Here is a 23,601-nt window from a genome sequence, read left to right on the forward strand (position 1 = left end):
TAAATACTGGTACACAGATTTTCACGGCAGCATTATTCACAGTAGACAAAGGTGGACACAACCCAAGAAAGAGTCCCAAGACAGGGGAATGGATACGCAAAATCTGGAATACTATTCCGCCTTAAAGAGGAAGGAGATTTCTTTTTTTTTTTTTTTCTGACACCCGCGACAGCACAGACGAACCTGGAGGACGCGACGCTCAGTGTAAGAAACCAGACACGAAGGACCCATCCGGCAGGATTCCACGCATGAATCCTGGAGGAGTCGAATTCACAGACTTAGAAAGTTGAATGGTGGGGGCCAGGGGCCAGGGCAGGGACAACGGGGTTTAGCATTTAACGGGGACAGAGTTTCAGTTTGGCAAGACGACGAAGTCTGGACAGGGTTGCTGGCGATGGTTCCACAGGGTGTGAGTGCAGCTCGCCCCTGAGCCGTCCACTTAAAAATGGCTAAAATGCAACTTTTCTATTATGCGTATCTCATCACAATAAAAAAGTCAATGACTCAGGGTTACTACATGGTAATTTGAAAAATTAAATAAAATGACGCAAAAAAGGAAAAACCAGAAACTGAATGTGCATACAGATCCTCTGAATTTGTTAAAACACAGAGTCTGACTTAGCAGACTTGAGTGGGGGCCGGGAGTCCGGGTTCCTAACACAGTCACGGGTGGTGCGGACACAAGCTGCTGGGGACGACCGTGACTTACACAGTGCTAGTGACCGGAATGTTCCTTGCAACACTGCTGCGTGTCGAAAAACTTGCAAGCAAGCTACGTGTCCATCGGTAGAGGAATGGCTAAGTGAGGGTCTGCTCATTCAGCGCCCACCCGGCCGGCAGCTCACGTGCATGGCGTCGGCTCGCCCGCATCAACCAGGATAAACAGGCCGGAACGTGGGCGGAAAAAGTGAATCGAAGGACTGATGTTGTGCTGTGACACTTATCCATGAATATTGAAAAGCACACAAGATCCGATCGTGGGCCGCGTGCAAGACCGTTCACTGATACAGACAGAGGCCAGAACACAGCCGGCACCCTGAACCTGGGCTCCGGACGGGCCAGGACAGACCTGGGGAGCCCCCAGGATGCAGACTGTTGTTTTTCTAACCTGAATCAAAACCGGAAAACTGCTGACATGGTCGGGTCCAGGAGCTAGATGTTTGTTACAGCATCCTCCGTGTTTCTCAGGGTGTTTTGGCTTTTTTCTAGATCATGATTAAAACCCAGGAAAGAAAATCATCTTTAATGTGTTATGAGAAACAGAGAAGGTGCTGCCCATTGTGCTGGTCGTTTAATAGCCAAAATATGGAGATAATCTTCCATATAACTCCATAAAATTCCTTCAAATACCAATGGACGTGCCTAAAATGCGACACCACCCGGACACGTGTCACCTGGTGGTGGCAAAGCAGGTCCCTAGATCAACCCGAAAAGCACTTCCTGCAGCTGAAGAAACGGGCGACCCTGTCTGCAGAGTTCAAAGTTCGAAGTTCGGGGACAGGCAGCGCTGACTGCTAGGTCAGAAGGTGAGGGACAGCTGGCTGGGAGGGGGGTAGGGAACTTCCCGGGGTGCGGGGAACGTTGGAGCCCTCACGAGGGTGGTGGTAACACCGGGGCACACAGTTGTCCGAGCCCACCTCCTTGGACAAGGGCGATGGGCATTTTATTGTTAACAATGACGACTTAAAAAAAAAAAAAAAGAGTCAGGTCGTGGGAAGAGCAAGGCCATGGATACGCGCTTAGCGGGAGTCTCCGGTGGAAACGCTGAGTTGCAAATGAGCATGAAAAAGCGGACCCCACTCGTCTTCTGGCGCGGAGAGACTGTGGTAATAAGGAAAGCCGGCCCTGGGCACCGTCCCGGAGGCTGGTCGGGCGCGGCCGGGCGGCAGAGGGCGCGCACGGACCGACCTTCCAGCTGCGCCCGCACCTGCCGGACTCCCGCACCCGCCGCGGGGGCGGACGCGACCCGCCCAGCTCCGGGTGCTGCTCCACAGCTGGGAGCGCGGACCCCCGGAGCCGCGATCACCCAGCGGGCAGCCGTACTTGGACCTGGCCCCGCATGACACGGGGGCCACTGGCTGGGGAGCTGGAGAGCCCGGGAGGGGTTCCCTTCCACGCACCACCCGGGGCTCCGACCGCAGCCCTCCCCAAGTCGCCCCCGCCCCTCCACGTTGCGCCCCTTGGAGCAGGAGTCTCGGCGTCCTGGAGGAGAGCCAGGGGAGGGAATTTAGCCCCGGGACTGGGAAGAACCTAGGACAGAGCTAGTGGCCTTGGAAAACCACAATACCTCCCTAACCCTGGCCCCACCGCTGGAAAACTCCAGGTTGTAAGTGCTCATTCCCAGGAGAAGTGACAGGATCATAAAATAATTATGGCCCAAACACGGCTCCCTGGCCAGGCAGAGCCCCAGAAAGCTGCAGGCCACCCCCACCCATTCACCTACTCTGGCTTCCAGAAGGAAGAGAGGCCACCATCACCTGCCCCTCCGTTTACTGCCATCTGCTCAGGCTCAGAGAGGAGCTGCCCAGGGCCCCGCCAGCCTTCTTTGGGGCAAAGGGCACTCCCAGGCCATCTGCGGGCCCTAGCCATCTCTGAGCTGAGCAGAAGAGGAACCCACTTGGACACCGTCCACCTTCCTCCTTTCCTGGGCTCATCCTGGGCCTGGACAGGGAGCAAGGCCAGCTCCTTCAGCTAAAGACTGACAACCTCCCAACTTCTGTCAATCCCAGGCCCTCTGGCTCTGTCTCTGCTCCCCAAAGGTCGTGTGTGTTCCCTGCAGCCACCTGGCCCCATCTGAGGCGCAGCCAGAATCCTCCTGTCCCTTCCGAGGGCACACCACTTTTCAGACAGGAGTGGGCCAAACGCAGCAAGGCCCCACTGCATGGCCCCACCCAGCACTGACCTGGACACGCATCTCTCGAGCTCAGGGTCTGCCCCGGCCAGGACCTCTCCTCCGCAGGGCCCTCTTCCTCCAGGCTCCAGCTAGGGACAGAGAAAGAGGAAGGACCTGAACCCAGCCCCAGCCCCAGCCCCCAAATAGCCCCTGGGTTCCCAGCGCTTCCTTCCAGGACAGGCCTGTTTGTCTGTGACTTTGGCTCTGTGCCAGGAACACCCCCCCCACACACCCCATATACAAAGATCCTGACATTCTTCCAGCCAGCAAGGAAGGAGGCCCCAGGCATTTCCTAAACACCTCCTCTGCGAAGCTTGGAGGTCACAGGTGACAGTGCCTGCTCTCCAGAACTGAGGACCAGAAAGGGGCCCCCAGAACCCCAGCCAGTGCCCGCCTGCAGCCCAGTGCCCTCCCGCAGGCCCACACAGAGCTCTGGGGTCCTGAGTGTGCCTTTTCTCCGACTCCTCATTCAACCAGGGATAGCTAAGAGTTGCCTCCCAGCTCCCTCCTTCCAAGGGAAGGGGCTGCACTCCCTGAGGGCCGAAGCCCTTCTAGGAGCCCCAAGGAGGCCCTGGGAGACCTGCCAAGGCCAGGGGACTCCAGGCTGGAAGAAAGATCACCCTCACTCACCATCAGGGGGCCTTAGAGGAGGGGGTTTAGAAACATCAGAGCTGTCTAGTCACCCCCACCCCAATAATTACTTTCAAAGGTTCCCATCAGCTCATGGGCCGGGGTCTTTATCCTCTCTCTCAGAGCTAACCCCCTAGTGCCTGGCACAGGGCTGGCCCCAGAAGGCACTCGCTCGGAGTAAGTACCTGGTGAATCAGTAGTGCAGGAGGGCATCTCCTTTCCTGGCTCTGCTGGCTTCTGCTCCCTGGCCTCCTCCAAGTCTTTCCTGCCTGGGGGTTGGGGGGGGGGGGGCGGTCCCTCCTGCACCTTGGGTGCCTCCACAGTCTCCCCTCACTGCCTGCATGTCACCTCCTGGGGTGGCCTCCAGACCGCACACCCCCTTGTGTCTGGCCCCTGTTTGTTTCCGTCCCAGCCCTGCTCAAGGTGTAATTACCTATGTTGTGCCCGCTCTGGACTCCCAGCGCCTGTTCCCCAGCGCACCGAGGTCGCCTGGGGGCAGCCCCTCACTGGGGGTGGGGAGAACACACACGGTCAGAGTGGACCCCGATGAGCGCTGGTTAGGGGCGGTCTTTCCCTGCAAGCGCCAGGGGCTGGAGGGGATCTGGCTCGGGGACCAGCTCGGGGACAAGCTCGGGGACAGCGCTGCACTGGGGACTCCCAGAGAACAGATGTGTGACCCGACGCAAACCCCCTAGCCTCTGGGCTTCCAGTTTCCTGCCTAGCGACGCGGAAACCCAGCTTCCCACCCCCGGGGTCGTGGAAAGGGTCGGCGTGGGTGCTGCAGGGGAAGTGCCGGCCGGGCCTAGCGCCCCGCGGGCCCCCGAGGCTGGCGAGCGCCCCTCGGGGCCTGCAGGCCCCGCGCGAACAAAGGCTGGGGGCGCGGGAGGCGGCGCCAGCTCGGACCCGGCCGCCGCGGAGAGAAAGCCCTCGCGCCGGGACCCGTGCAGCCGGCCCCTCCCCGGGCGTGAGCGCCGCGGGCCCGGCTTCCCCGGGCGGCGGGGCCGGGCGCGAGGCCGGGAAGGCTTCCCGGAGGCGGGGGCCCCCGGCGGCACGGGAGGGACGCCGTGCGGTCCCTTTAAGAGCCGGTGCAGGGCGAGGGGCGGAGGGCAGAGGGCGGAGGGCGGCGGCCCGCCCGGCCCGCCGCCCCCCCGCGGCCGCCGCCTCTGATCTGCACCCGCGGCCCCGCTCCGGCTGACGTCACCTGCCCTCGAGCCGCGCGCGCTGATTGGCTGCAGGTGACGTCAGGGCCTTTTTCGCTCGGCATGACCTCATCCCCGCCGGCGGCCCCGCCCTCCGCCCCGGGCCTGTCACTCGCGGCCGAGCGCGGCGGCCGAGCCGGCTCCGCGCCCCCCGCCCGGACGCCGGAGCCCGAGCCGCGCCGGAGCCGCACCGGCCGCGCCCGCCGAGCCCGGGGTGGGATGCGCGCCGCGAGCGCGCGTGCCCGCCCGCAGTGCGCGCGCCCCGGCCCGAGCGAGCGCTCCCCGCGGCGGCGGCGGCGACGGCGGCGACGGCGACGCGGCCCGCGCGCTCCCCCGGCCCCTGCCCCGGCTGCGCGGGCCCCCGCCGGGCCCATGGGCGGCGCGGCCGAGCGGGCGCGCTGAGCGGGCGCGGGTCCCCGTGCGCCCCGGACGCGAGCGACGGCGAGGTGAGCGGGGGCGCCGAGCGGGGACGCGCGGGGCGCGGGCAGGGGCTCGGCCCGGGGGGCGCTGCGTCGGGAGCGCTGGGGCGGCTGCACCCGGCGGGCGCCCGGGAGGAGGAGGCGGCCGCGAGGTGAGCGACCCGGCTCCGGGGGGCGCCGCGGACCGGCGGGGGAAGCCCTTCGCGCGCCTCCCGCAGAGCCCGGTGGACCCCGGCCCGGGCCCCGCGCCCCCCACCGCGCTTCGTCGCCTTTCTCCTCGAAATTCCTTATTTCGGGGGGGAGGGGCATGCAGTGAGGACCCAGGGCCTTGGCCCCTTGCGATCCAGCGTGGGTCTGTATGGAGCCCTGCGAGGGCCCCAGACCCAAGGATGGCCCCCACCCCGCCATGTCGGCCCCAAACTGGAGAAGGTCGTCCCTGCCTCCGCGGGTTGGGGATGCAGGCCTTGAGCAAAGGAGCGGAGGGTTTTAGCCTGCGGGCGGCCCAGGAAAGGGCCCATTCCGCGTTTGCTGGGGAGGGACTGCAGATCCATATCCCCCGTGTGGCCGGCCTCCGCGGGGGCCCCCACCTCAGGGTGCTCCGCGGGCCTCTGCAGAATAAAGACCATCCGGCCGCCGGCTGCAGAGGCAGCGGCGGCGGGTGCTGGGGGAGGGGCTGGCACTGCCAGGCTGAGAGCAAGCAGGCTCCCTCAGCCTGTCCGCCCACCTTGGCGGGGAGGGGTACCTTCCAGTCTGGCCCAGAGGCGATGAGGCTGCAGTGGGCCCAGCCCCCCGTCAGGTCACCCTCCTGGGACAATTTGCCTCCTGACTTCCTGCTGCAGAAATGTACCGGCTTCTGCAGGGTGGGGGTTGGGGGCCTGGGTGCTGCGGGGATTGCGGGGTGCAGGGGGAGCCCGTGCAGTGGAGGACGGAGGTGGTAGGGTCTAGTGGTGTGCCGCAGCTTGGGGCGGGTGTGGGGGTGCTGCAGGCTGGGGGGGGCAGTGATCTGCCGAGCCCCCTGCCCCTGGGGGTCTGAGTGGGGTCCGAGGGAGGGTCCGTGCACTCCCCACTACCTCCCTCAGACCTTGCTCCAAGGGCAGCTGGTGGGGGGGAATGAGCCTAGCATCCCGCGCCCCAACCCTGCTCACGGAGACAGCGGTCCCAGGAATTCACTGCTCAGATGTTTAATGAGCCTCTGCCTGGTAGAGCAGCTCGAGTGGCTGGGGGTTCATCCTGAAGCCTGACTGAATCCCGCGGCAGTAGGCCAAGGGCTCCAGGACAGTTGCTGAGCGGTTCTGGTCTCCTGGCTCCAGGATAGTTGCTGAGCGGTTCTGGTCTCCTGCTGCCCTCAGCCCTCCCTCTGGAAGCTCCTGTGCCCCAGAGGCTGCCCCCAGGAATGCTGGCCTCCATGCACACGGGTGCAGAAAGATGCTGGAAGTCACCCATCGCTCTAGAACCTTACCCAGCATCGTCTCCTCTCCAGCAGAGGCTGACCTTGCGGCCCGGATGTTTCAAGTGGACAGAGGGCCCACAGGGGTGTGGAAGCCAGAGGGCATCCTGGCTGCATCTCCAGAGGGTGCGGCTTAGAGGGAGGGAGAGGAAGGAGCCAAAGCCACAGCCAGAGGGACATGGGTCAGACTCTGACCACCCAGCCTGCATGGGCTGTGTCCTCCTCTGCCTGGCCCACTCCAGGCGGTGACTGCTGGATGTCCCGGGACGGCCCACGTGCGTAACATGGGCGGACAGTGACCAGAAGTCTTGCAGATTGGTAGGGCTAGAACCACCCAGTCAGGAGCAGGGGAGACCTAGAAGTGTAGGGTCCTAAGCATGCCCTCCGTAGGGATCACACGTGGACACCTCCTCCCGCAGGCTCTGCCCAGACCCCTGTGAACTGAGGGGGCAGAGCCCCCCACCCTACTGTCTCCCAGGCCTGTGCCCTCCCCAGACCAAGTTGGCTCTGCTTGGCCTTGCCACATCACAGAGGGGATGCAGTAGAGGTCGGCTTGGACCCTTTTCCATTTAGCCCAGAGGAATGAGGGGGCCAGGATTAGAGCCTTTGGGGGTCCCTGATGAGAGCAGGTGAGGGAAAAATGAGCTGACTTGGTGTGAGCCACCAATCAGTCTCTCTCCTGGCCTCTCTGTGCAGCCGTCTCTGCACCCCCCAGTGCACTGGGTCACAGCGAGCTGGACATCTCAGCATTCTGGGGACCCCCATGGCCAGGTCCTCCCGAGGGCCTGCCTGTGTATGCCAGGTACCATTTGGGCTGGAGACACCTCCTGAGGGAGATCCACTGTCCCCCATGGCTGACAGTCCTGACAGTCGTCTCCAGAGGTAGTGAGCTCCCCGTCACTAGGTGCGGAGCAGGAGATGTTGGTGAAGGCGCCGTCGGCAGGGAGTTTTCTGGTCACGCATGTCCCTTGTTCAGAGATAAGAGCGTGCCCCATGGAGGCCCAGGGAGCCCTTGGTGTGATGAGATCTTGGAGCTGCCCCTGGGTTCGGGTGTCCCGGGGTTTGGGGGAGATCGGCGTGCAGAGGGTGGGAGTGACTGCGCCCAGTGACCTCACGTGAACACACATGTCTGCGTGTGAGTGGTTGCACAAGGGGCCGGCCTGGAGAATGGGAAAGAGGCGAGCCAACAACGTGTGGACAGTGTGCCGAGGGTCCCGTCCTGGCACGCGGCACAGAAACCAGGCTGTGCCGTGAATGTGGCCTTCCCGGACAAGGGGTGGTTGTCTGCCGCCTCCCGGCAGGGGGATAGGGGCGGCAGGCAGGTGCGGAGGGGCCTCTGGCCTTCCAACCGGGAACTGCCCAGTCTCCTCAGTGAGGAGCCCTGTGATGGGGGTCTCTGGGCTTGTGCCTCCCTCCCACCTCCATCCCACTGGCGCCCAGGTGCTGTGTCCCCTCAGAATGGGGTCTGGGCTGAGCCTGGAGTGGGTCCTTGAAATCAGAGAGGCCCAAGACCTTGCAGGGTCTGTGTCCTCTGGGCCCACCCTGCCTGTTCTAGCCGCATGCTTCAGCCTGAGACTGTGCTAAGCTCCCCCTAGCCCCGCTGGAGCTCTGGGCCCTGGATCCGGGCGCAGCAAGTGAGGGTCCACCCCCAGGAGCTTTCGATTCACTCCCAGGAGGCCAGCTCCGTGCCAGACGGCCCCTGCAGGAAGTGCGCCTGGGCCAGACCTCGGCCCTTGGAGAAGGCATCCCCGAGGGCGGGAGGTCGGGAGCCCGTGTGCAGGGGCCCTCGGGGCAAGCAAGGAGGGGTGGGGCCGGGTGGAGCAGAGGGCGGTTGGGCGTGCTGGAGGAATGTCACGCCTGGGCTTTGGGTCTCCTGGTGGCGCCAGGCCCCAGCTACCGGGCACCTGCAGGCAGCCAGGAGTGGGCCGCCGGCCGCACCGCCAGCGGCCGCGAGCGGGTGCCGCAGGAGCAGCGGTTGCCGGGCGCCGCTGCGGTCGCCATGGCGACGACGGAGGCGCTAACTTGCTAATGAGTCCCCCTCGGCTGCAAATAACAATACCGGAGCGGATCGTGGGGCCGCGCCGGAGAGCTCCGTGAGGGAGGCGGGGCTGAGACCAGGTACTAGGCGGGGGGAGCCTGTCGGCCCACCCTCCAGCGGCTCCCGCCCCCCGCCACCGTCCTGCAGCCCCCCAGCCCTGCTGGGCTCTTCCCCGCACTCCTCCTAGCCGGCCTCCCTCCTGTCCTGCAGAGGGAGCGGGCGCCTCTTCACACCCCAGCCCCTGCCCCAGCCAGCTCGGGGTCCGAAGGCAGTGTTTGTGCCCCGCGACTGCAGGGAGGGCCAAGGACCTCCCTTCGGCCCCTTCCTCTCCCTGCCCGAAGTGCTGTCCCCTCTCGCGCCCGTCTGCGCTCACCTGGCTGATGGGAAACCTGCCCGCCCCTCTGCCCGGACGCGTCTGCCCCAGGGACTGGGTGGGCCTCTGCGCTGGGCTCCTGGTCAGGCATGGGGCCAGAGGCTCACGCAGGCCTGGAGCGGGCGGCCCGTCTGCCACAGTCTTGAGGTGCAGAGGGCAACTCAGTAGCTTCTCAAAACATCTCGGACAGGAATAGAATTGGGGGCCCTCACCACACAGGCTGGGACCCCCACAGCAGACAGGGCCCCCTCAGCAGGGGAGGTCCCCCAGGCGGGTGCAGACTCCACAAACAGGACCCCCCAGCTGGTGAAGAGCCCCCTTGGCATGTGGGGTACCCCTTTTGGCAGATGGGCCCTTTTGCTGTTGGCCTTGCTTGGTTTGGCCCTTGGGAGGGATAGCGGCCCCAGCTGCACCCCAGCTGTGGAGAGGCCGGGCACCTGCCCGGGGAGCCAGGCATCTATGAACGGGATCCCGGGGCCCTGCCTTCTGGCCAGGGCCATCCCGGCCACTTCCCGTTGGGCCAGCTCCAGTGGCCCAGCCTAAGGCTGCCCATGGCCAGCAGGCATGGTCTACATCTGCCTGGCACCTAGTTCTCTCTGAAGCCCGCCATCCCCACCCCACCCCACCTGACGAGGGACAAGTGTCCTTGGGAGGCCTCACCTGCCACAGCTGGAGGCTCGTCCTCTGACATCTGCCCCCCCAGCCTCTCCTGTGCCAGAGCTGTGTAGGGGTGCGGTGGAGGGAAGACCCCGTGTGAACAGCAGTGGTAGAGGCTGTGGGTCCTGACCAGTCCCCGTGGGGTGACCTGAAGCTAACCCCTCCCCTTGCCCAAGTCTCCATCTGCCCATCTTTAAAGTCAAGTCCACACTTTCACGCTGTGCATCCTGGTGGGCCGGGTGGCGAGGTGGGCCTAGGAAAGGCTGGTCCTGGCAGGTGGCAGGGCAGGTGGGGCGTGGGGGTGGGGCTGGGAAGTGTGTGGCAGAGGCCAGAGTACCAAACCCGCAAGAGGGGTCTCAGCCCCAGGATCTGGGGTCCCTTGTACTTCCTCCACACAGCCCTCAGCCCGAGAGCCCTTACAGGCCATGCTGAGAGTCCCCGCACCCCAAGGGTCCTACATCTGGGTCACCTACTTTGCCTTTCATCCATACCACCCCATCCTGGGACCTACCAGCCCCTAGAAGGGTCCCCCTAAACCTCAGACCTTCAGTGTGGCCCGACACAGCCTGCCATGCAGCCTGCTCCAGTCAGCGAGCGTGTGACGCGCTCCTGCAGGGAGACAGACACTGGCCCCAGACCCTTTTTGCGGCAGGCGCTAGGGCTCAGGCTGCGGGACTGGGACAATGGCAGCCCCGGAGGAGCCCCACCTCCATGCCCAAGACCCCCTGCCCCCCCCCCAGGAGCCCAGCAGCGTGTGTGGACGCAGCCCGAACCCCCCTTCCTCGGGGTCCAGATGGTCCGCTCAGGGAGTGATAGTGCTGCAGGCAGCCGGAGGGGGCCGGTGTCCTGGGGCAGGGAGCGGGTTCTGGACCCTGCCCAGCCCAGAGTTCTGGAGAAGACGTGTGGGCGGGGTGGGGGGGTGGGGGCATCCCAGCAGAGGGATGACAGAAGCTTGAGGGCAGAATGAAGGGTTCCGGATCAAGTGAGTGTCCGTGAACCCAAGGGCCGGGGGAGGGGTCCTCAGGCCCCTCCTCCCTGTCCAGCCAGTGCTTCCCTCTGGGGTCCTCCATCTGCCCTACTGTATCCCACTGGGAGGCTGTCGCCGCGGCCTGCACAGTGCAGTGCCGGATGGGACCCCTGGGGCCCGCTTTCCCAGTCCGATGGCCTGCCTCACTCACCCCGCATGTCTGGGCCTCACCTTTCATGGAGCCAGAGGGGCTGCTGATTCACCCCAGGCAAGGTAGGGGCCCCTGGGTGCCTGCCGGCTCGGCCGTTCCGGTGCCCTTGGGTCCGGAGGTCAGCCCTGCCTGGGGTGCTGGCCAGGTGCCCACCATGGGGGCCCACAGCCCCACTCACCATCTGCCTCTCCCTGCAGGTCTGGCACCATGCCCGGGCCCTCTGCACTCTAGGCCACATCCCCGGCCTGCGGAGCAGCCCCTGGACACTTCAGGGCTCACCCCTTCCCCACTGCCCCCGGCCCCACCATGGCAGGGGACCGACTCCCTCGGAAGGTGATGGATGCCAAGAAGCTGGCCAGCCTCCTGCGGGGCGGACCTGGGGGACCGCTGGTCATCGACAGCCGCTCATTTGTGGAATACAACAGCTGGCACGTGCTCAGCTCCGTGAACATCTGCTGCTCCAAGCTGGTGAAGCGGCGGCTGCAGCAGGGCAAGGTGACCATCGCCGAGCTCATCCAGCCGGCCGCGCGCGGCCAGGTACCAGCCGGTGTGCCCCACGCCCTGTCCCTCCCCCACCCTACCCCCACCCAGGTTCCTGTCACTTCCAGGGGCCAGGCCAGAGCCCCTCAGCTGGGTACACAGGGGCCCTCCACTGGCCACACCCCCGCCCTCAAACCGGCACTGGGCTCCCCGGTCCGAATGCTAGCCTGGGCCCGGCAGGCAGCTCCCACCCCCCTCGCCGAGCTTCCTCCTCCCCTCCCCGGGGAGGCCCTCTGCAGAGCCCATCTCCCCAGAGACGAGCCCCTCCCAACCGGGGCCTGCTGACCCTATCTAGGTCCTCACTCAGCCCCGGAGTAGAGGTCTCCCCATGTAAGACTGGATGGTGTCCCTGGGGCCCAGGCCAGGGCTCAGAGGGGCAGTGGACCCAGAGGGCAGCTGGTCAGGAGCACACCGAGTGCTGTGAGAACCCAGAGGAAGATGGGGGAGGCCAGAGGCTAATGCTGAGCATCTCTGTGCCCAGCCCCCCAGTTCTTTCCCTGGAGTTCTGAGTGACCCAGAATTCGCTCTCCGTGCCCCTCCCCCATGAATGTCCCAGGTCACCTGCAGGGGACAATCCTGTCTCCATTAGCCAGGAGCATCAGGTCCAGCACTGGGAGGGACCACTGGCCCCCTGACCTGGGAGGGCGAGGACACCTCCAGTCGGGGAGTGACACGGCCAGCAGCCCCGAGCTGGGGAGGGGTCTGTCACAGGCCCTGCACCAGCAGAGCTGGATGTGAGGGACCCAGGTGGCACAGCCACTTACGGGGAGTTCCCCCCACCCCCACCAAGGCCAGAGCGAGCTCCCTGCAGCCTCAGGGAGGGAACCCGGTGATTACTCACCCCCATCGAGGACTCCCAGGCAGAGCGCAATCCCATTGGCTGCTGGTGACATCATCGACCCAGGGTTGGCGGCTCAGCTGGCTTAGGGCCTGAGTTGCTTGGGGGGCAGGGCAGTAGCCACTGGGAGTAAAATCCGGGCTGGGCATTCCGGATGGGAAGAGGGCAGGGGAGCCCCAACGTCCAGCTGCCTCCTGAATGAAGAGGGGCTCTTACAGCAGCCCCCACGTTTCCCATCGCTGGCTGGGGAGTTGGCCACATCCAAAGACACCACCCTCAGAAGCGCTGAAATGGCCTCCCAGTGACCCTGGGGATGGTTTTCCCTTGGCCTCAGCCCCCCGACGGCGTGTGTACCCTCATGTCACCGTGGCCACCCGTGTGTGCCCGAGGACCCGGTTACACTCACAGCATCTTATCCTAGGGGGCCTGGCCCACCGGGGGTGCCAGCAATGTCTGTCCTTAGCGGAGGTGCCTGTGTGAGAGGGCAGGCACGAGGAGGAGCGTGCCCCTGTTCCTGCTGGCTCTGGGGGCCTGCCTGTGTCGCTGTGGGCACTCACACCTGTGCAGGTGTGAGCTGTGAGATGGGTGGGTAGCAGAGAGCCTGACCAGTAGCAGCAGGCGGCAGCAGGGGATGGGGCATCAGGCACGTGCCCAGCAGTGCCCTGACCTCTGCCCTTATGGCCTCCAGGTGGAGGCCACAGAGCCACAGGACGTGGTCGTCTATGACCAGAGCACACGGGATGCCAGCGTGCTGGCCGCGGACAGCTTCCTCTCCATCCTGCTCAGCAAGCTGGACGGCTGCTTCGACAGTGTGGCCATCCTCACGGGTGAGCTCCAGATAGCCCCGGGGTAGGGGCCTCTGGGCGCCCTCTCCTCACTGGGACCTTAGCTTTGGGGGGGGGGGCATTGGGGGAGTCAGTCTCTGGATCCACCTCTGCTCTCTTCTCTGAGCCCAGAAACCAGCAGGTACTGGGGGCAGTGTCGGTGGGGGGGAGCACTGTCTCAGTAACTAGAGAACTAGAGTTCTCCCCAGCTCCGTTGTTCCCTCCCCTGGACCCACACGCTTTAGCACCCCTCCAGCATGAGCCTACCCTGCCCCTAGCCGGTGAAGAGGTAGGCCGGAGGAAACCGGTAAATGCCATCTGTAGCAGGAGAGGAGGGGAGCGATCTAGGCCGAGATGAGTGTCTGACCCTCCAGCTGTCTGAGAGGGGGGCATAGCCCCTGTCCTCTGCAAACCCCAATCCGACCAGAACTCGTCCCAGACAGGGAGTACCTCTGAACGCTGCAGCCAGCCCAGGATGCCTGGCCCCTGCTGGGGACCAGTAGAGGTCCCTGTGGGGCTTCCCAGACCCCAGATGCAGCCCAGGCACCCCGGAGGCTGGGAAGGCCCCCGTGCGTGCGCGTGTGCACACACACACACACACACACACAGGCTCCACCCTGGTTCTTGATGATTCCTTCCTCCGGTTGGCAGGGCCTGGGGCACTTCTGTAGACCCCACCTCCCAGACACAACCCAGGTTCCAGGGATGGGTTGAGCTGGCCTGTCTTGGACGGTGCACTCTCCCTGCCCAGGTCTGGGGCCTTTGGGGGCACTCCTGCCCCTGGCCTCTGCAGCCTGGGGCTGTGACCAGTTGGGGGAGGCTGGAGAGGGCTGAAGGGGGTGTCAGCAACCTCCCCATGGCGGGACACCTCCGTACAGTCACCAAGTCTGCCCTGAGCCGCCTCTTACGTGTGGGCATGCTGCGGAGTGGTCCGTGGGCATAGGGCTGGCCCTTTGGCACTGGTGCCCCGCGGGAGCATGGGCCTTCACCACAGTCCACGGGAGGCTTACCGGTGGGTCCGTGTCGTATGCGGGTGTATGTGCTGCCGTCTACGCATGCGCTGGGTCTACTACAATCAGAGGGTGTCTGCATCTATGCGTGGCTCTGGGAGGCTGGTGATCTGTGCTTGCTTGTGCAATGGGACGTGGGGTTTGTGTGTGTGTGTTGGGGGGGGTCTCTCGCCACAGAATTGCAGACTCTCTGATTCCACCACTGAACCCTGGGCTCCATTTGAGGGCTGAGCAGGGAGGGAGGACCGAGGCTCTGGGCTTTCTCAGGGGGTGTCCTGAGCAGAACAGGAGCCCAGCTGAGCCCCCAGTGTGTGTGTGTGTGTGTGTGTGTGTGTGTGTGCGCGCGCGCCTGTGCTCTCTAGTCAGTAGTGGGAGCCACCAGGCTTTCTGGGAGTCTGAGAAACCAGACCCAGAGCAGCGCCCTCCCTGACCCCCAGGCTTCCCAGGAAAGCCCAGAACCTCTAGTGCTGTCTCCTCTGGAGGCTGTGGCTCCTCACCCGGCAGCCATAGGGCAGGTCTCCGATGTGCCAGGAGGGCTCACCTGACACTGGCTGTGCCCCACTTGGTGCGCTCAACTCTTGGGGCTGCCACCTGCTCTTTGTTCCCTGCCGGCCCCTCCCTGCGACGGTAGAGTATTTGACCCCATTTCCCAGAGGGCCAAGCCAGACAGAAGTCCCGACCCACCGCAGCATGAGAAGGGCTCACAGCGGCACCGAGTCAGGACTGGGACTCGGGGACAGCCTGAGAGCCTGGTCCGCAGCTCCCACCCCTGAGGCCAGCGCAAGGCCGCAGGGGGTGAGAACGGGAAGGCAAGGCTGAGTGGGAACCAGGGTGCTGCCCCGCCGGAAAGGGCGAGTGACTTTCCAGGGTCCGTAGCGCAGGAGGAGGGGGCTCCGCGGAGGCCAAACGGGGCGGACCCCACACGCGGTGGGCGGGGCCGGGGCGCGCCAGGAGGACGTCGCGGCCGGGGACAGAGGGAGGCCTCTCGGGGACCGGGGAGGCTGGCGGCCGCGGAGGAGGGAGATGGGGCAGGGCGCGGGGTCCGGAACCGGCCGGGACCGCCGCCGCCCTCCCCAGGCCGCTCGGCGGTGACGTCCAGCGGGGCGGGGACCGAAGGCGAGCCTGGCCCTTTAAGCGGCGGGCGGCCGGGTGCGCGCTGCTGCGGAATGCGGGCTGCTGCGGTCGCGGCGCCGGCTCGGTGCGCCCCCGCGGCCCGACCCCGCGCGCGCCGCCCTCGGACCCTGGCCGGAGACCGCGGCGGGAGCGGCCCCTGCGCGGAGGGTGCGCGGAGCGTGCGCGGGGCCGGGGGCGGGGCGGTTGGTGCGGGCAGATGCGGGCCCTCCCGGGGCGCGGGGACCGCGGCTGCGGGGCGTACCGCCGACCTGTGGGCCGGAGAGCGCCTGGAGGGAGCGCGGCCGGGGCCAGGGCCGGCCCGGGGCCCGAGCGGTCGGTGCGGTCCGTGCGTCCTGGGAGCGAGCTCCTGTGCGAGTCCGCGGCTCCATTGTGCGGCGGCGCGCGCTGGGAAGCTGCGAGGTAGAGGGAGGTGGAAGTCCCTCCTGAAGCAAGGTGCCCTTGGGGATGCCTGGGGGATGGGGGCGCCTCCCCCCCACCCCACGCGAGGAGTGCCAGCACCTGAGGGTCCGGGCCTGCTGCCACTGATAACAGGGTGGACCTCTCCAGCAACCCGGAGCCCCGCGGGGGTGTCCTGACATCACTGGAGGGGCGGGGCCACAGGCTCTGCTGCCCTTGGCCCAGGTGGGGGGCTTGTCGGAGTCACCACAAGCTGCTTGGCTCTTCCGGAAGGGGAGGCAGACCTGTGGGGCTTTACCTGAGGGGTTGCAGTCAAAACTGGCAGGTCTGCACCTGTCCAGAGATCCCCCTTTGTAGGGGAAGTTGCTGGTGGCATAAGCCCAGCCCTCCTCGGCTTGGATGAGGCCCCCCAGAGAGCTCGGGAGGCTTATGGTAGAGACGAGTCTTTGGCAGAGACCCTGCAAACATCCCGTCTGCTGGGGGGGGGGGGGCGTTGTCCTCCAGCAGGAACACCCAGGGGACCCCAGGCTCTGGCCGGTGAGCAAGAGCCCAGCCCCCACACCAGGGCAGCTTTTGCCCGTGGGTGGCCTGTTGGCTGTGCTCATAGTCAGCCACTTCTCCCTGTCCAGCCAGCAGGTTGCCGCGGTAGGGAGAGCTTCTCCTCCAAGGCAGCTGCCTCTACTCCCTCAGCCTGCAGGGCCCCCCCATCAACCCTGCCCCCCACCAAAGGCAAGCTGTCATTGGGGGCACAAGGAACGCTCCTGGCACTCTGGTTGGGAGTTTGTACAAACTGGTCGTGGAGCTGGGCCAGGGGTGAAGGCTGAGGGCACCAGGCATCTCTGTCCCGGGAAATCAGCCAGGTGTGAGGCACCAGCTGTGTCTGCAGACGGGGAAAGAGCACTGGGGCTTGTGTGGCCTGGGCCCCCGCCGCACCCCAGTGCACTACGGTGGGCATCTGTCCGCTTGAACTCTGTAGTGGATCAGTCCACGGAGGGCAGGGAATGTCCGCAGGCCTCGTGTCCCCAAAAGTGTGGTTTGCCCCAGAGCGGCCGCCAGGGACTATGATCTCACCGTCCAGGAGCTGGCGGCCACCAGCTGCCTGGGTGCAGGCCGCTTAGTTCTCCGTGTGTCTTCACGGCCACCGCCTCTGTCGAGACTCACAACTGTGCTATGTGGCAGGCTGGCTGGGGAAACCGGCCAGAGGTGTAGTAAGTCCCGCCCGTGGTCACTCACGGAGTCAGAGATATACCAGGGATTCCCGCTGGGGTCTTTGAGGCTGGCAGATGGGCTCCTTCCACTGACCTGTGGCCCAGGACGTGGTGGAGCAGGGGAGGCAGGGGCACCTGCCAGCCACGTGTAGCACGTGTGCCCGCTGCAGGTCCTGCTTGCTCCCCGTCCTCTGGTGTTGTACTCTGGGCAGAAGAGAGCCCAAACTGGAGCACAGGTGCCCTGCAGGCTATGCCAATTCCAGGAGGTGACGACATGCCCAGGGGCAGGAGGGCCCCCCTCCAAAGCCCTTGCCTCCTGGTCCTGGCACCTAGGCTTGGCCAGGGGCTCCCAGCCAACTAGCATCAGGGAGGGATTGCATCAGCCCTGGGGGAGAGGCAGGAAGGCCCAGGCTGGCCCTTGGCCACCACAGGCACAGAAGAGCCACGCCCTCGACAGGGACCTTCCATGGCGGTGGAGCCGCCCCCCTCCCCAGTCCTGCACGTGCTGGGCCAGCCCGCAGCCTCGAGCCCGCGTTTATGGGCATCACAGCAGCGTCCTGGCAGGCACAGCTCCTAATTAGTCCGGGGAGGAATGCGGGCATAGGGATAGGCTGTATATGCGCCCAGCATGCGCCTCGACTCTGTGAGTGCAGCCCTCCGGCACCCTGTGCTGACTCCTGGTGCTCAGGCCAGAGTCTCACCACCTGGCACTGCGTGGGGCAGGGGGTCCAGGCTGCGGCCAAGATGGAGGGACGGTCGGTACCCGGGGCTCGCTCTCGCGCCCAGCCTGCCCACCGCCTGACCCACATGTCCACTCCTCCTGCAGGGGGCTTCGCCACCTTCTCCTCCTGCTTCCCTGGCCTCTGTGAGGGCAAGCCAGCCGCCCTGCTGCCCATGAGCCTCTCCCAGCCCTGCCTGCCTGTGCCCAGCGTGGGCCTGACCCGCATCTTGCCTCACCTCTACCTGGGCTCGCAGAAAGATGTCCTGAACAAGGTGTGTACAAAGCTGGGCTCTGGCCGTCTGCAAGGGGGGAGAGGCCAGAGCTCAGAAGCAGTTCCAGGGCTGGTTTGGGGAGGGGGGTGAGAAGGGAGCTGAAAGCCAGCGGGGGGGGGGGGTGGATGAGTGTCTTGTGGGGGGAGCCTGGGCTGGGGCGCGAGAGGACAGGGGCCCGAGCAGAGCCACGCCGCCGAGCAGAGCCACGCCGCCGGTGGAGAGGCAGCTCCCAGCCCCTTAGGCGGTGGAGCCCACATGCCAAACAGCTGATGTCACTGGCCCCCGGGCAGCCCTGAAAGAATCCCGTGTTGTAAAATTGTGAGGAGGGAAGAGGCAAAGGCGCCGCCCAGCAGCCATAACATTCCTGGGAGCCTACCTCAGGCGGCGGGTGGCGCTTGGGGGACCAGCCTCCCGGGCTCCCCCACCCCTCCAGCGCCACTGGTGGCTCGGAACTCCAGGTGGAAGTGGGGAGGGGCTCCCACCTCCAAGGCACCCCCTCCTCCAGCTCTTCCTCCCGCCCCTCCAGGACCTGATGACCCAGAACGGAATAAGCTACGTCCTCAATGCCAGCAACTCCTGCCCCAAGCCGGACTTCATCTGCGAGAGCCGGTTCATGCGCATCCCCGTCAACGACAGCTACTGCGAGAAGCTGCTGCCCTGGCTGGACAAGTCCATCGAGTTCATCGGTGAGTGGGCGGGGGAGGGGCGGGGCGGGGCGGCGCCAGGCGTCTCCTGGAGGGGTGGAGGCTCAGTGACCGCCCGGGTGGGGGGGGCCTGGGCCTGAGATGTGGGGCTGGGGTTGTGGGCGCTGGGGCCAGTAAGGTCCCCTGCTGGGGTTAGGGAAGGGCCCTGCACCCTGAGCTTTCACCTGTCCACCAACACCTCCCCCCACCGGCCCTGCCTCCAGATAAAGCTAAGCTGTCCAGTTGCCAGGTCATCGTCCACTGTCTGGCTGGCATCTCCCGTTCGGCCACCATTGCCATCGCTTACATCATGAAGACCATGGGCATGTCCTCAGATGATGCCTACAGGTAGCCTCTCCTTTCTTCCTGGGCCCAGAAGTTTAAGGCTGGAGATGGCCCTTCCCGTGCCCCTCTCCACCCACTAGCAGCTAGCTGCAGAAGGCCCGAGCCCAGCTCCAGCAGTCCCGGATGGGTCCGCACATCAGCTGCGAGCCTAAGTGTGGGCAGGGGGCCGGGGGTGCGGGGAGCGGGGAGCAGGAGGGGCAGAAGGAGGGGAGGAGAAGTAGGAGGAGGGGGTGGGGGGCAGGGAGAGCAGGGGGAGAGTTGGAGGAGGAGGGGAGGGGGCGGAGGAGGGAGGAGGGGCAGGCGATGGAGGGGGGGGCGACAGGAAGGGCGGGGGCAGGGCAGGGAGATAAGGGGAGCAGGAGAAAGGGGGAGGGGCAGGGAGAGCAGGGGAGAGCAGGAGGGGTGGGGGCAGGGCAGCGGGACGGGGGAGGGGACATGGGGGGCAGGAGGAAGGGGGAGCAGGGGGCAGGGGGAGGAGGAGGGAGCCCCGTCTCAAAACAGCCCCCTTCCCCCAGGTTCGTGAAGGACCGGCGCCCATCCATTTCGCCCAACTTCAACTTCCTGGGCCAGCTGCTGGAGTACGAGCGCAGCCTGAAGCTGCTGGCCGCCCTGCAGGGAGACGGGGCGTCCCACCCCGGGACGCCCGAGCCCCTCCCGGGCCCCGCGGCCCCACTGCCGCCGCTGCCACCACCTACCTCAGAGAGCGCCGCCACCGGGAGCGCAGCGGCCGGTGCGGCCAGGGAGGGCGCACCGGGCGCCGGTGGGGAGCTGCCCGCGCCCGCCGCCCCCGCCGCCGCCGCCGCCCCGGCCACCAGCGCGCTGCAGCAGGGCCTGCGCGGCCTGCACCTCTCCTCCGACCGCCTGCAGGACACCAACCGCCTGAAGCGCTCCTTCTCGCTGGACATCAAGTCGGCCTACGCCCCCAGCCGGCGGCCGGACGACCCCGGGCCCCCCGACCCCGGGGAGGCCCCCAAGGTGTGCAAGCTGGACAGCCCGTCGGGGGGCGCGCTGGGCCTGCCCTCCCCGGGCCCCGACAGCCCAGACGCGGCGTCGGAGACGCGCCCGCGCCTCCGCCGGCGGCCCCGGCCTCCCGCCGGCTCCCCGGCCCGCTCCCCGGCGCACGGCCTCGGCCTGAACTTCGGCGACGCCTCGCGGCAGACTCCGCGGCTGGGCCTCTCGGCGCTGTCGGCCCCGGGGCTGCCGGGCCCCGGCCAGCCGGTGGGCCCCGGGAGCTGGGCGCCGCCGCTCGACTCCCCCGGCACGCCGTCGCCCGACGGGCCCTGGTGCTTCAGCCCCGAGGGCGCGCAGGGCGCGGGCGGCCCACGGTTTGGCGCTTTCGGCCGGGCGGGCGCGCAGGGCTCAGGGGGCGGCGACCCGCGGCGGCGGGAGGCGGCAAGGGCCGAGGCCCGGGACGCGCGGACCGGCTGGCCGGACGAGCCGGCCCCGGAGACGCAGTTCAAGCGCCGAAGCTGTCAGATGGAGTTCGAGGAGGGCATGGTGGAGGGGCGCGCGCGCGGCGAGGAGCTGGCTGCCCTGGGCAAGCAGGCCAGCTTCTCGGGCAGCGTGGAGGTCATCGAGGTGTCCTGACGGTGGCCGGGGGACCCAGCGCCCTACGGTCCGCTGCCCTCGGCTCCCTGGCCTGGGCCGCCGGCAGCCGGGCCCACTATAAATATATATTATATATAATGCAAAGAAAGGTAAATGGTTTTACTGCGATTTTTATCGAGAAGTAAATATTTCGATTTTTTATTTATTTAAGCTGTTCATTCTGGCAACGATTTGGCAACAGTGCGGGCGGCCCCCGGACCTCTATTTTTACTGTCTGGTATTTAAACTGAAACCCACGTTTCTAAGCAATATGAGGCCACCTTCAGTCCCAAGCTGGGGTGCCAGGCCTGGGGTCCCCTCCCCACCCTCCCCCCCCAGGAAACACTGCTGACCGTTGCAAAGAGGCTGCCCAGCTTTTGTGCACTTTTTACATAAGAAAAAGGGGAAAGAGGAGAAAAAAAAAACTTTGCCACAAACTGAGCCGCAGAACCTCCCTGTCCCCCCCTGCCCCCCTCCGCTCCTCCTCCTCTGCTCCTTTCTGGGCTCTGCACCAAAGTCTAGGTGGGGGAAGTGTCCCCGGGGCTGGGGTGAGGCTGAGGTGGCTCTGCCCGCTGGAGGCTCCCCTAACCACATGCCTCCCCCACCCCCCCATCCTGGCCCTCGCCTGGCTGGTGTCGACTGGCATCCGGCCTGGAGAGGTGAGGGTGTTTGGAGGGGCTGAGGCTAGAACAGGATAGGGGCTCGGTGGGTGTCGGATTATGTGGGTCCCCGGGCAGGGATGGAAGTGGAATGGCCCCCACTCCCACCCGAGCTCCCGTCCTTCCACGGGGTTCAGCAGGACTGTTCCGTCCAGCCTGCTCTCCTGTCTCTGCTTTGCAGAGCTGCCTAGCGCCACCCGCCAGGTAGGGGACAACAGGAGAAGCTCAGCCGGGGGGTGTCAGGTCAGGTCGACCCCCCCCCCTCAGCCCCGGAGAGCTGGGCTAGCGAGTGCTGGCTCCCCGGGTCACAGGGCGGATGGATTTTGAGTTCTGGGCTCTTCCCCACCCAGGCCCCAGGCCAGACCTGAATTCGGGTATGTTCCTGCAGGTGGGGGTCTCCATGAGGAGCTGCCTTGCGGCGGGGGGGGGGGGGGGGGGGGTGGTGAACAGACACTGTGGCAGACACTTCTGCTTCCCGGGGATGGGGTCCTTAGCTCTGGGAGAGCTGTCTCCAGGCAGATCAAGGCCCCTGATGTGGCCAGATGGCCCCATGCCTGCCCCCCACCCCATGGAGTCCTTGGAGAAGAGCCCTCCCACACTCCCCTTTCCTGGGGAGCTCTCGCCTCCGCAGCCTCCCTGGTATCCTCAAGGTGAAGGCCAGATGGCTTTTTGACCCCGGAGGGGCCCTCCTGGTCCTTTACCTCCTGGTGGTAAAGGCAAGGAAAATGCCCCCGCTGCCCCCTGCCCCACACCCTCTTGGGTCTTTGGGACCCGTGGCTTTTGGAGGCAGGAGCAGATATCCTAGGACACCCCTCAGATGTCCTAAAGTCCTGGGTGGGGGGGCCGGTCGCCTTGGGAAGAGGCCAGGGGCTTGGCAGGAGGGCAGCTGGGTGGGACCGAGTCCTGGGGAGCAGCTGGGTGGGACCGCGTCCTGGGGAGCAGCTGGGTGGGACCGAGTCCTGGGGGGCAGCTGGGTGGTACCGAGTCCGGGAGCAGCTGCCCGTGTAGTTGTTTCTTCTGTTTGTTCTGTTGACCTGCGGCCTGTGCCCCTGTCACCCTCCTTTAAGCAAAAGTCCTCTTCCTGTTCCCCTTGTCCCCACCCCTCTCCCCAAGAAAATAAGCTATCATCGTTGTGTTTGCAATCTATGGATTAGAGGTTTAAGTATTTATTATTGGTTAATTATTATTATTATGATTGATTATGTAAACTTGCCTTCTGTCTGTCTATCGCGTTGGGTTTCTGAGGTGACCCTGGGTGTGGAGGATGCACTGGTCCCCACCTCCGCGCCCCACCCCTGTGCTGTCCAGGAGACAGTGGTCTGGGGCCACTGGTTGGGCCCCAGACTCTGGAGGCAGGTCCCACAGCCCCTGTCCTTTCCTCTCTGCCCTCTGCCCTTTCTCTAGGGCCGCCAGCATCTCTCGTGACTTCGGTCATGGAGTGTGGGGGGCTCGTGCTCTTGAGGCACTGGTCACCCCAAAGTAGCAGCTGCAATGTGGGGGGAGGTCCTGTCCCGGCCACCCCCTCTCCTGTCCTGGGGGGGGGGGGGACCGGACCCTGGCACAAGCCCCTCCCCAGTCACTTCCACACACTGCCTGAGGCAGGGCGGGGCCGGGCCCCAGCCCTCCCCCCCTCTCGCCCTGCCCCTGGCCCTGGCATTGGGGGTCACCCCAGAATGGACCCCGCCCCCTCCTAACACTTGCTGGAAGGTCCAGTGGAGGGGAGGTGGTAGGGCCCGCACCCCCCCCCACCCCACACAGCTCCCAGTCTCTCTGGACTGGGTGGCGCTCCTGCCCCAGAACCCCTCCCCCAGCGCGGCCACACTCTGCTCCCTGTCCTGTCCCCTTCTTTTGTATTTGGAAACAACGTGTTGTAATAAATCCTGACATGGATGTTTTCCCCGTGCCTCTGGCTGCCTCTTTCTTCAGGCTGGGGGGTGGGGGGAGTGGAGAGCGTGAGCCAGCGGCCCTGCAGGCTTCCTGAGGCCAGGACCCTGGGCCGTTGGCCCAGGACAGCGAGCCAGCTTCCGCAGGACTCAGGGCCTGGGACCCCGAGGGCGGGTTAGGCAGGGTGGGGGAGGCCTGTGTGGGGAAGGGGCCCTGGCCTCATCCTCCAACGTGGAACACCCTTGTTTGTTGTCACATGCTGGTGAAAATTTTACCAACTTACAACTCTGTCCAATCAAAACGGGGCTTTGCCCGCAGCCACCTCCCCAGTGTAAGCACGGACACGGCGCATCCCCGCACACCTCCACACGCGCCGAGCACGCCGCCCGACTTCTGCTGGCAGATGGTTTGCTCGTGTTTGCAACCGGCTTTCTCATTCTTCCAGCCAACTGCTGGAAGAACACGTGGGCTACATGTGGCCACAAGGACCGAAGACTCAGAAGGGCATCTGGTGGAATACCAGGGGACTCAGCCACTATTGTCCCCGGCCCCTGGGTTCCTCGCCCTGGAGTCACCCTGCCCTGCCCACCAACCTTCCCGACGGGGCCGCGCACCTGTACCTGCGCCTGCGCCTGCACCAGCACCTGCACCTGCGCCTGCACCAGC

The 23,601-nt window shown here is 65.7% G+C and overlaps 1 protein-coding gene across 3 annotated transcripts; it reads left to right on the forward strand.

Annotated features, from left to right (window-relative positions):
* Nucleotides 1-5,040: 5,040 nt before the first annotated feature.
* Nucleotides 5,041-22,153, forward strand: DUSP8 (dual specificity phosphatase 8). Of its 3 annotated transcripts, none has more exons than XM_059151546.1 (7): nucleotides 5,041-5,168; nucleotides 11,032-11,329; nucleotides 12,901-13,039; nucleotides 17,611-17,777; nucleotides 18,304-18,463; nucleotides 18,685-18,808; nucleotides 19,321-22,153. In XM_059151546.1, the coding sequence occupies exons 2-7, from the start codon at nucleotides 11,141-11,143 to the stop codon at nucleotides 20,390-20,392; spliced, it is 1,851 nt and encodes a 616-aa protein (XP_059007529.1). In that variant the 5' UTR covers nucleotides 5,041-5,168; nucleotides 11,032-11,140; the 3' UTR covers nucleotides 20,393-22,153. The 3 variants fall into 3 exon arrangements, with proteins under 3 accessions (XP_059007529.1, XP_059007507.1, XP_059007518.1); XM_059151524.1 differs by having other exon boundaries at nucleotides 5,042-5,168; nucleotides 11,032-11,371; XM_059151535.1 differs by lacking the exon at nucleotides 5,041-5,168 and adding an exon at nucleotides 5,223-5,293 and having other exon boundaries at nucleotides 11,032-11,371.
* Nucleotides 22,154-23,601: the final 1,448 nt, after the last annotated feature.

This window comes from Mustela lutreola, chromosome 1 (genome assembly GCF_030435805.1).
Source record: "Mustela lutreola isolate mMusLut2 chromosome 1, mMusLut2.pri, whole genome shotgun sequence".
In the NCBI taxonomy this organism is placed as follows: Eukaryota; Metazoa; Chordata; class Mammalia; order Carnivora; family Mustelidae; genus Mustela; species Mustela lutreola.